The 12,640-nt window shown below is 46.4% G+C and overlaps 1 protein-coding gene across 1 annotated transcript in view; it reads right to left on the bottom strand.

The window, feature by feature from the left end:
• LOC146810699 (START domain-containing protein 10-like) overlaps nt 1–12,265 on the bottom strand; it is a 234,811-nt gene extending 222,546 nt beyond the window's left edge. Inside the window, exon 1 of the mRNA XM_085617770.1 lies at nt 11,480–12,265. Within this exon, the coding sequence (XP_085473896.1) occupies nt 11,480–11,626 (147 nt within the window). The 5' untranslated portion in view covers nt 11,627–12,265. The remainder of the gene's footprint in view (nt 1–11,479) is intronic.
• Between the last annotated feature and the right edge of the window lie 375 nt (nt 12,266–12,640).

Genomic DNA, 12,640 nt, shown 5'->3' with positions numbered 1-12,640 from the left:
CCTTTGATCAAAGTTTTTAATAGTAAAGTCCCCACATTAAATCTCAATGAAAACACTGCAACAATATTTGGCCCTCAGGTTGATTTCAACTGCCTGGAGGGCAAGTGTTGGAAAAGTGATGACTCTTTTCTGACTTACACTGTAATCCACTCCATTTGTCTCCAATCTTTAAAGGTTGGCCATTTTTTAATAGCATTTTTTATGTGGGTGGTGCATGTTTTAGCAAATTGGGGAACAACAGACCCATTGGGCTAGGACGCACTGTTTGTTTCTCCACAATTCATGGGTTACATATGAAAGTGTAATCCCATATGCTTCTTATTGCTACAAGGGTGTGATGCACAGGAACATATTTAGAGAGTTTGCATTTTTTAAATCAGGTGTTGGTGATTTCAACAAGGAGATAACCTGCAGAGCTGGACACAGGAAACCTAGCACACGTGTTGACAGAAGAGCTTTGGAGCTGTGGGTTACAAAGGTCTACGTGCTTCTGCCTTCTGTTTGTTGTAATGGGCTTGATTATATCATACATAAGTTATAAAAAATAAGTGCTGATGAAAAGACTTAAAGTTACTTCATAACATGCCTACAGACAGCTTTAGGAGGGCCAGGCAGTGTGTAATGCATTAAAAGACAATCATATTTTTTGACATGGGTCGGGGCCAGAACAGATAGACAGAAAACCAGCATGGGATACCTCACTTCTTTTCCAAAAAGGGACATTGTTAACCATGTTCCCCCAGAAAAAAACAGTAGCACCCACGTGCCTAAAAATTGACAAAGTAACCATGTGCCCAATAAAGGACAGTGGTGAAAATGCGGTCTAAAAGGGACTACAGTAACTTTGGCCCCAATTGCTACACGTAATCAATTAATACACACTCTCATTTTGGATGTTGCACCAACCCAGAGACTAGGATTATGAGAGAATACAGTGACTAAGAAGTGGCAGCAGCAAAGAGAAGGAGCGTATCAGAGGTACTGAACTGTTAGGAAGTGGTAGCGTGGGAGCTGATAGTGATTACTCTCATTCTACACCATTAACACCTACTATATGTTGTGGTAAGAGGTGGCATGTGTATTATTAACACTACCCCTCCATTGTATCATTTATAATGCTTCACTCTATATCCACCAATCTCAATTCCTTTATTTACATTATCTCTATAATCCAAGTCACCCTCTTCACCAATATCACTGTCCTCCTTGGTAGTACTCATAACACTACACTCTACACCGTTAACTCTTAGGCTGCACCCCTTCTCCATCACTGCTGCTTCAATGTTATGCATTACTTCTAACACTGGGCTCCTTTATTCACTGCTCCACTTCAGTAGTCTGCATTACAGCAAAAATTACAGCTTGTCTACACCAAGGCTACTTTCCTAATCGTCTTTACTTCTCCAGCTACCCCTACCTTATTCCCTTCCCCCATCCAATCTACAATTAGTTGGAATGGAATGGAGTGCCTGAAAAGAGGAATGACTAAGTGGCCCATCTGGGACCAAATCCAGGGCCTTACAGTTTGCACTGAGATGTTGGCAGCAAGTGGTTTCAACCCACAAGAATATCTCACCCATCAGAAAATTGAAGTGCGTTAGAAGCCAATGTGGACCTAGACCTGGACCCTCTCATGAGCAGCTTGGAAGAACTTCTCTTCAGCCACTTACACTTGGCCAAACTGGGCTTTCAAATGCACTCCCTGGTATGTAAACTGTAGCGTAGTAGAAGCACATTGTAGAAAACTGCCTCCTTCTGTTGTCTTTTGAGGACCTTTTACAGCAGCCACAGTATCACTAGTGCCACAGTAGACACTCAGCAGAGGTATAAAGTTTGTTAAGCCGGATTCCTTGAACTGTCTGGTGGTCTGTGTGGATGTAAAGGTGCAGTCTTAGCTTTCTGTTTGCTGATAACTCTGCAGAAGAAGAGACTATGGGGCGTATTTACAAGCCCCTATCGCCACCATAGTGAGCCCAGGTGGCGATAGGAGCCTCACTTTATTTACAAGGCAGCGTTAAGCCACTTAACTTGGCTTAACGCTACCTTGTAAATAAGGCACCCTTTCACGCTGTATTTAGCGTGAAAGGAGAGAGCAATGGGTTTTGTGGTGAGCGTTCCACAGCAACACCCATTGTTTTTGACGCTGCCACCTATTTATAAGGACAGCGTAAATAGATGGCATCGCCAAAATTAAGATCAGGAAAAACCTGCTCTTAACCAGGCGAAACGGGGAGAAATGCATTATTTCTCCTAGTTTTTGCTTTTTTCATGTGTGCTGCCTTGTGCAGCACACATGGAAAAAGCAAAACGCCTTTGATTGTTTGTGTAGGAAGGTGACCCTTCCTGCACATAAACAATCCTTTAAAAAATGCCATTTTGTAACTTCCATGTGTGCTGCATTAAGCAGCAAGCATAGAAGTGACAAAAGGGCATTTCAGGATTGTTTGTGTGCAGGAAGGGACACCATCCTACACATAAACAATTCACCCCTGCACGCAGACACCCTTGCACTATGGTGCGTCGGTGCAGGGGGAAATGCAAGACTGCATCATATTGTTGTAAATATGTTTCTAGCCTTGCGTTTCTGAAGTGGTGGAGTGAGGCGTTAAGATATGACGGCTAATGCCTCTCTCCTCCACTTCATTGTAAATATTCCCCCTATGCCTGCATCAGTCTTACACGTTTTATTATGGTAGACAGCAAGCTGCTAAGGGCACCGGGGTTTTATCCCTACGATTGTTTCAGACTTTCACCTGAATCATGAGGCAGGTCTGCCTAGCTTCCCCCGTGCATACCTTTCTAGGAAGATGACAACTCTCTTGTATTGAATATATCAAAATCCTGATCTTTTTTTAATTGTGTATGTAGATACTTTGACCCACAAGACACTATTAGGTTTTCTGAGGATCTTCATGGTTCGCCATTGGTCCTAGAACCGGCTTTCTCAGACACCTTATCCCTACAACATCTCCAGGCAACTCACTGACCCGCACGATGTCAGCCTTGAGACAGTATCTTGGATGCCATGAAGCCAAGTGGGTGGCTTTCTTGTTTAGATCAAAGACTTCAAGAAGGAGCTCAAGGAATTGAACAGCCATTCAACACACCTCAGGAATCAATGACCAGGTTTAGTCTCACACCTCACTTCAGGCCAGTCTCTGTGGTTTTGTAGATTTTTAGGCATCACACGACTGGTTGATGTATCGTATCTGTTAAGAAAGGACCACTTTCACAAATGTGATTGTGCTCCTTTAGAATTTTTTGAGCAAATATGAATTAAACGCAGTCACATGTAATCCAGTATCTGCTGCATAATTTGTAGATGTTAATCAAAACAATGTTTAAAGCTCAGGGAGATCAGACACTTTGCTAAATGTAACTGGTCACGTCTACATCTTAATCACTATAATTAGACATTTTAAAACATGATAATGTTGCTAACAGATGTAATAAAAAATATTTGCTCTTTGTCATGATTTTCGATATTTCACTATCAACACAAATCTATAGTCACATCATAGACACAGGTATGAAAGCTGCACTTATTGCAACAGGATACACAGAATTTAAACAATCTTAAATATGTTGCTTATTTTCAAAGTCCCAGGTCTTGAAATCCCGGAGGACCTCCCAGTAAAAGATATAAATAATAAATGTGAAATGGACTTTATTCTGCAGCAGGGCTATATTTAAGTTAAAAAAGTGATCGCAGGGTGGCCATTTTTGTAAACTGTAGGTGGGGTCGTGTTGTGCAGGGGGCATCATTAGATGCAACACTAAGCATTTTATGAAGCCAGGTTGCGAAGCAAAAGGGAATTTTATCATGTATCCACTCAACTTCCGGTAAAGAGACATAGGCCCAGGAACTCATGCTCCGTCTCTAGGTCCATCGGTTCCGTGTGTGGGAGTCCAATGGCATTCTGTGAATTGAGGAGGGTCAGAGGAGGGTCAGTGGTTCATATTAATTTCTCTGGAAATGCTGAGTGGTGCGGTTGAAGAGAAGTGCTTTGCACTAAGTTATTCATTAGCTGCTGTACTGCCGGGTCACAAAACAACAGCAGGGTATTATGCGGTTACACAGAAAGGTTATCCCAACCCCGCCCCACCCTCCACTGCCGTTCCCATGTCAGACCTCCTCGACCATCCCCCACGCCCCTCGGGAGCTGGGGTTTCTGCAGGCCACAGCGCTGCCTGGGAGCTCAACTTAAAACGATAATGAAAAATCAATATGGCGGTGGCAAAGGATTCCGAGCTCTGCGGAGGGGGCCTGGTTTCTGATGACACTGCAGTGCTGGTTGGCTGGGAAAATGACTGAATATACATTGGCATTTATTCTTAGGTTACATCATAACACAAGTCTGTCAAGACATATGAATTGAACGCTCCATCCAATCAGGGGTCGATCAGGGATAAAGAAACCAACAGGTGGGCAGGCATTAACTACACAACACGAGCGCAATCAGGCTCAAGCCTCGTCTCAGATGGACTGGGAGGCACTGAGTAAACCCAATTTTTTGGAAAAAGTTAGTAGGGCTGGGGCAGCGTCTTGCCTGGCATCTGATCTAGAGTACCTGCACATCTGGAAACCACCTGGAGTCCCGCCCTATAGGAGAGATCATCTCGACCTTGATTTGTAGGCCGAAGCCCACCAGACAGTGCATCTGTCTGGTTTGCTAATGACATCTTGGGGACCTTCGGAAAGCTTCCCTGGGAATGCATTCCGTCCGTTGCTTACCGTTTGCTCTTTGGCTTAAACCTCACATGTTCTTGCTTTCTATTTGCTGGCTTGATTTGTTTTAATCTGTCCAGCTTGAGTTCATCCCTTCCCTTGCCGAAACCTTCCTTACAGTATCTTTCCGAGTGCTCCCTTTCTGTAAACAGGCCTTTAAATCTTGTACTAACCTTGTCATGTTTGTGGTGCATTCCAAGACAGGGGTAGAATGTCAGGCTTTCTGTGGGAGCTCGGTGTTTACTTTTCTTTTTCTCACTTCAAAGTGAGAGGATTATTGTTGTGACAAACATGCTGCGTACTGGAGGTAATTCAGAAGTGTGGTGGAAACAATTATTTTAATGCCATCAAAACAAATCAATAAACTAGGTGATGACATTTCCACACATAATAGTTTGTGCGCTGCTTACTTTTATCAGAAAAACTATATGTCTATGCAAATGTAACAGTCATTCCCATTGAAGATTAGGTGATGTCACTAATAGCAGTGTGCGTCCACGCCATGCTTACTCCACTGTATCCCATTCCACTCTACACTCACACTGTGAAGCTCCACTCTACGCCACTCCACATTGCATCTCTGCACTCTTCTCTGCCCAAGTCCACTCTATGCAACTTCAGTCTACACCTCTCTACTGTGCATCACTCTACGTCAATGTACTATACTCCACTGTACTCTGCACAAATGCACTCTTTGCCACTCCACAACCCTGCACTCTATGCCACAGCACTCTAAGCCAATTTACTCTACTCTGTACCACTCCACTCTACTTCAGTGCACTCTATGCCATCTACTCTGCATCACTGCACTCTTGGCCACTGCACTCTGTGGCACTGCACTCTACTCTGCACCACTGCACACTACCAGGCACCATTCCACCTACGCCACTTCACTCTCCTCTGAAACAATCTACTCTGCTCCACTCTACATCACTGCAATCTACGGTGCACCACTCCACACTGCCCTGCTCTACTCCAGTGTGTACCACTCTACGCCACTGAACTCTAATCTAACCACTGCACGCTATGCCAATGTACTCTAAAACAATGCACACTACACCACTTGCACTCTACACTAATCTACTCTACACCACTGCACTGCACTGCACTTATTAAGCGCTCAGCTACTCAGGCAGAGTGTCCCGGCGCTATCAGACCCATAACTGCAGAGCCCCGGCAAGAAAGAAAAGACTTATTGGCTGAACAGCCATGTTTTGAGCTTCTTTCTGAAAGACATTAAGCTCTCGCTCTTTCTTAAGGACAGTGGGAGGGCATTCCAGGCCCGGGGCGCAAGATATTTAAAAGACCGCCCACCGATCCGGGCACGCCTAATTGCCGGGACCGTGGTGATAGACAGTGACGCCGAACGCAAGGCTCTGGCAGGCAGATGAAAACCAATCCTCTTCCTCAAATAGAGGGGACCAGTGCCATAAAGGGCCTTAAATGCCATAGTGAGCGCCTTTAATTCAATGCGCCTCTGAATTGGCAACCAGTGAAGAGACTCCAACAGTCCCGTAGCATGGGAGCGATGGCCGAGGCCAAAGATTGCCCGTGCAGCCGAGTTCTGCACTACCTGTAAGCGTGAAAGAAGGAACTTCGGAAGACCCAGATAAAGGATATTGGCGTAGTCCAGCCTAGATCCTATCATGGTCTGCACCGTAATTTTCCTATGGGCAATGGATAGGAAAGGAAGACATTTTCTTAACATTTTCAGAATCCCAAAGCATTGACCAACCAGGCTCATAATCTGTGGTTTAAAGGGAAGACAATTGTCCATCTTAACACCGAGATTCTTAGCCACCGAGGCCACAGCGGAAGGGGTAAACATATCCGCCGGCCACCAGGACATCCAACAGGGATTCGGAGGACAGCCGAAAAAAAGAACCTCGGATTTGTCCGAGTTGCATTTAAGCTGGTTGCATTGAAACCAGGCAAAAACCGCACCCAAACAGCTTTTAATGCGATCTCCGTTGAAGTCCATGTTTTTTTCACATGTGAAAAGAAGCTGAGTGTCATCAGCATATGAGACAATCTGGGCGCCAAAAGACTCAACCAGCGCCGCCAAAGGGGACATATAGATGTTAAAGAGAGTGGGGCTTAATATTGACCCTTGAGGAACTCCCACTTCCAGGGGCGGCACTGCCGCCGAGTACGGAGGAACCCAGAATGTCTGTTGCCGATTGGCAAGAAAGGACTTAAACCATCTGAACACCGTTCCTCCAACACCAATCTCCGCAAGTCTCGCCAATAGGCGCTCGTGTGGAACGGTGTCAAACACCGCCGAGAGATCAAGCAACACCAGCAATGCCTTCCCCCCGGTGTCCTGAACTTCCTTAATGGCCTCTACCACCTCCAACAGTGCCGTTTCCGTGCTCATATTCGCGCGGAAACCGGATTGGGTATAGTGCAAGACACCGTGTGACTCAACAAAATGTGAGAGAACGGACTGTACATGCTTTTCTGCCACCTTAGCCAGGGCAGGGAGCAAAGAGATAGGCCGGTAGTTAGCATGGATGGCAGGGTCCAGAGAAGGTTTCTTCAGAAGAGGAAGGACCATCGCCTGTTTCCAGGCAGGTGGTACTGTCCCTGTTTCCAATGAGCAATTTAAAATTGGGTTGACCATAGGGTTGATAGCATGAGCCACTTTGGCTAGAAACTTAGCGGGACAGGGGTCCAGTGGAGAGCCAGATCTCATTTTAGAAAGAAATTCCAGTGAGACTTGAGGCTCAATAGGTGGAAAACTCGTCAAACTGGGCTGTCCCGGGTCAGACACAACGGAATGGGGTTCAGGATAAGACACTCCCCCCAACGCAAAAGATGGAAAAGTTGCCTGGATGCTTTTGATCTTATTGGCAAAAAAGCTTGCCAATTGCAAGACCCAAGGTTCCGAAAAAGAGCACTTCGGAGTGACGGAGGCTGGTGATGTGAATTCTTTCACAATCAAGAAGATTTCTTTGCTGGTGTGGGCTGCCTCCCCAACCCTTAGAGCAAAGTAGGCTTTCTTGGCCAAATAGATTTCCTTATGATAGGCCTTAGTGCAACACCTATTGTACCCTACACCACTGCTCTCTACGTCACTCTGTTCTACTCTGCACGACTGTACTCTAGCCTGCACCACTCTACGCAAATGCACTTTACAGCATTCTACTATACATCTCTGCACTCTATCACCTTCTACTCTGAAACACTGCACACTGTCACTGAACTCTATGCCACTTTATGCCAATGCATGCCACGCCACTACACTCTACACCACTCCATTCTATGCCACTGCACTCTATGCTAATCCACTATAATCTACTCTGCTCCACTGCACTCTATGATACTGCACTCTACGGCACTCTACTATATGCCAGTGCACTATAAGCCGCTTCACTCTACTCAAACAATCCACTGTATGCATTGCACTCTACACCACTACACTGTACGGCACTACAAGCTACTCATCCACAATCTATGCCACTGCAGTCTACACCACTGCACACTACTCCACTCTATTCGACTCTGCATCACTGTATTCTATGCCACTGCATTCTAAGCCACTCTACTGCATCTTACGACACTCTACGCGGTCTACTCTGCACCACTGCACCACTCTACTCTATGCCACTGCATTCTATGCCGATACACACTACACCACTTTTCTCAAAACCAATGCACTCTAAGCCACTGCAATCTACTCTGCACCACTGTACTTTACCCCACTTCTCTCTAGGCCACTCTATTCCACAACACTACACTCTGAGACGCTCTACTCCACTGTGCTCTACTACACCCTATTCCACTACTCCACTCTACTCCACTCTATGAAACCACCCTCTATGCCACTCCATGCCACTTTACTCTACTCTATTCTATGACACACTACTCCACTCTACGCCACTCCAGAGCTCCACTCTATGCCACTCCACAACACTCGACACCACTATATCCCATTCAGCTCTAATACGCTACTCCACTCTATGTCACTCCACTCTATGCAACACCCCTCTATGACAATTTACTCCGCTCTACAACACTCTACACAACACCACTCTATGACAATCTACTCTGCTCTCCATCACTCCTCAACACACTATGCCACTAAACTCTACTCCACTCTACACGCTTCCACTCTACAACACTCTACTTCCTCCACAACACTATGCCACTCCACTCTATGCCACTCCATGAATATCCACTTCACTCCACGCTACTCAACTTTACTCCACATCTCTCTATGCCACTCCATGACTCTCTACGCCACTCCATAACTTCCCATTGTACTCTACACAATTCTCATTTACACCACTAACTTTTAGCCTTGCTGAACAGCTCCCGAAGCTAGTGTACAAAATGGCTAAAACATTTTGGCAATGTCAATAGCTTTTGCATAGGCAAGACCTTTTGGCTTTGACAATGCTTGTTTTAAACACATTGGATTGAAGAAAAAGAAAAGTAGAGCGGCCTATGCTTAGACCATACCCATAGGAGTTTCTTAGTTAAGGCATACCAGTTGCACTTAGGGCATTAAAAGCAACAAGAACAAGCTGATGGCTAGAATACTTTCATTAATTTCAGCCAAAGGTCGCGTTCCAGTCTATCGCTTTTCCACCAGCAAGCCATGCTAGACAAGAGGATTTTTTTATGCTTCAGAGTGACGTCTAAGTATGTTGGGTATGCTCCGACATGGGGCCTGTGTTCAGTGTGCCACTGGAAACAAGTTGCACCCAACTAACAAGCCCCAATCAGGGCGAAACCGGTCTTGGGCTGCTTGCATTCTGGTTCTGGGAGGTGCTGGCCTGGCAGTTTGGGTTGGACTGTTCCTTTTGGAGTAGGGTCAAGACTGATTTGCATTTGGCTGGGTCCAAACCACAGTGGCATGGTGGGTAAAATAATGATGGACTTGGATGCAGTTATTATCAGTGGTTGAGATTATTTCAAGCATTCCATCGAACACTTTTTTGTATAGTTCCAACATCAAGCATAGATCTACTTCTTGCAAGTTTTGGATTCATTCTCCCACCAGAGATTACTGGGCCGGTGCTAATTTTATAAGCCATGTGTACATGATTATTGTGGGTCATTAACTGTCATTCCTGTGAATTGCTGCTTTACCGCTTTGTGCATTTTAATACTCGAAAAACAACACAAAAATGTGCACCCTGTAGGGCAGAAAATACAAATCAAGTAACATTGTACAGTATTTTATGATTATTATTAGCAGATCCTTCTGCAGCACCAAGAGTGAAGCTGTATTTAAAAATTTAGCAATTCCGAGTGCTAGGAAGTACCCTAGGGTACTGTGATCTTCGAGTATGTAGAGGGGACACGGACCTGGCCACGGCGAGCGCATAGCTGCTGTATTTTATGTTACCGTCACAGGGTGCTGGTGGCATTTACCTGGCACCAGAGCCCCCGAGAGTTGTCTTAGACTATTATATACTTGTATTATGTGGCTTTAATATCATGTGCGGTAGGGAGATCAGCAGATTATCAAGGCTTGACCGGACATGGACTTGTCTCAGACAGAGACTCATCAGCATTCATCACTGGGATCGCAGACCGTGGACTGGAAGAACAAGGGTGACCGTCAAGGCCCAAAGACCAACATCAGGCAAAAACGATGGCAGCCAAGCTAGGCACATGGTCGACACCACAGACTGCAAACACCTTATGTAAGGAGATTTTTTTTTACAAACTGACAGTTGCCAGAAGATGGGCTTTTAGGAGACAAACTGTTATGTGAATCTGATGTCTCTGGTTTATGTACTTTAAGTTAATAAACTTAATACAGATAATACAGTATTCTCTCTATAGAGTCATCAATGTACAGTTTTTGTTTCTTTAAGTTGATTCATTTTTTTCTATCTTTTGGAAATAATATTTATGAAAGTTTGATTGTAATTTTCTTTCAAGATCAAATCAATATTATTTTTTAATACGTTGTCGGGCGGCCCCTAAAAGGAGTGGGGCCCATAGGCCGGTGCCTACTTTGCCTATTTGGTAATCCGGAACAGAGGTCGGTGGGAGGGTCTCTTCTTGCGGGGGTCTTACATTAAGGGTTTCCGTGACTGTGCGCGGGGGTAATGGGTGCACGTGATACCCCACAAAGACACGGTAGCGTAGCTGACCAGAGCTGCAGCGCACCCTTCCTTTAAAGATTACACCATTCACACTTCCCGAGTCGAGCGCTTCTGTTTTCACACTTCAGAGCCAAGCTGCTGCATCAGCAAAGCGCGCAAGGACTGCCTTCAATTATAGCGCTCCCATCTCCAGAGACTGCAGGTGCTACGCGGAGCTTGCTAATGAGTCAAACTGGAATGCCCTCCTGTCTCTGAAACATCCATTGCAATGCATTTTGGGAAGTTTTGTTATATAGTGCTGCATAGCACGTGGCTAGTGCCACCGTCCCTCAAAAAATCTGCACGCATGCGACACTTTATGGTGGTGCACGCAGGACCAGATTAGGACAGTAGTACGGCCGGTATGTCTTATCCCAGCCTCTGGCGACTGCATCCAGGCAAGAGTGCTCACTTGCTGGGGAGGGACCGGCGGGTAGAAGGAGCATGTGATGAGCTATAGATTCGTAATTTTTATTTGTTCACCAATTTACCAATATCAATAGTGCCGGTATTTGCCACCCTACCCAAACTGACGGGTCACAGGTTGCAAAGTATCACCCCCTACCCCCTTAAGTCCATCCGCCTCTTTGTATCGGCAATGACTCGGACCACGGTTTCCACCCTTCACCGCGGCCACGGGACTTACCTTGAGTTTCTGCACGGCCCGCCCGGCCTCCTGCTCCTGGTTCCACACCGTCACGCCGCCCTTGTTGTACTGGCTCTGCCAGCCCTCCGAGCTCTCGCACTGCTCCCGGAACGAGTTGAAGTCCGCATCGTCCGGGATACGCACCATGACTCTATCCACCTTAGTTTGGACAGGGCAAGTGGGTGCACCAGGCGCAATCCAGGAATCCTCGTCAATTGCTGCTGTGAGAAACAACCGCCGCAACCCTGAGGTGGGCTAACGGCAGATATGGTCAAGTCGTAAAGTTGCTGGCTCTGGAACCAGGAAACTGGGGTTGTAATCACCTCTCCAACCGCATCAAACCTGACACAATGTTGATATCCAAGCTTCCACACAGCATCACTCTCATATCCTTTATTTCTGTCAGCCCTGCGCTGCTTTTGGTCTTTCTCCTCCCCGGGGAGGAGATGTGGATTGTTTCTGCTCCTACTCTCCCTCCTGCACGGACTGCGGCTGGGTGACTCTGAAAGACTTGCTCCCCACGGTGGTCCAGTCCGTCTCCCCCCGCCCCGGTGTTCTGCTGCGCTCGGTTGCCTCTGGTGTCATTCTCCGGGTTGCCAGGCTGCCTGCTGCTGTATTATTCACGAAGTAACATCACACAGGTGTCTTAGGTTTCCCGCCCCGGCTCCTGTTCTTCCACTCGGACGCGACTCGCCTTCCGTCTCCCTAGCACCCTCTCCCTCTGTTTGACTTTGCTGCAGAGTTACTGGTTCAGCTAATAGCTGTACAAACGCACCAGACATGTCTGCGAAACGTCCTCCTGCCGCCACTGGGGGAGCCAGGAGCTCTGTGCTGCAGCACGCAAAGCTCACAGCTCCATGTATTGAAGAGCGCGCTATGATGCTGCAGGGCGCGTGCCACTACTTCTGTACCGCAGAATGCATTGGGCTCGCGCTGCTACTGCAGGGTGCACGCAACGCTCCTATTATCACAACATGATAAAACATTTTACACTACTTCAACATTTACGGAGGCCTTTTAGTACTGCTGCGGGAACACCGCGGAGCGAGGGACGCTCAGAACTACTGCAGAATAGAGAGCTCAGTAGACGACTGATTACTCCGAGTCCTAAAGTTCCTTATAACAGTCCCTGACACATGGTTTATCCCTCTTCCCGACTGG

The sequence above is a fragment of the Triturus cristatus genome, chromosome 7 (assembly GCF_964204655.1).
Source record: "Triturus cristatus chromosome 7, aTriCri1.1, whole genome shotgun sequence".
In the NCBI taxonomy this organism is placed as follows: domain Eukaryota; kingdom Metazoa; phylum Chordata; class Amphibia; order Caudata; family Salamandridae; genus Triturus; species Triturus cristatus.
Note: the sequence above shows the minus strand (reverse complement) of the source record. Positions and strands in the feature narration are given on the sequence as shown.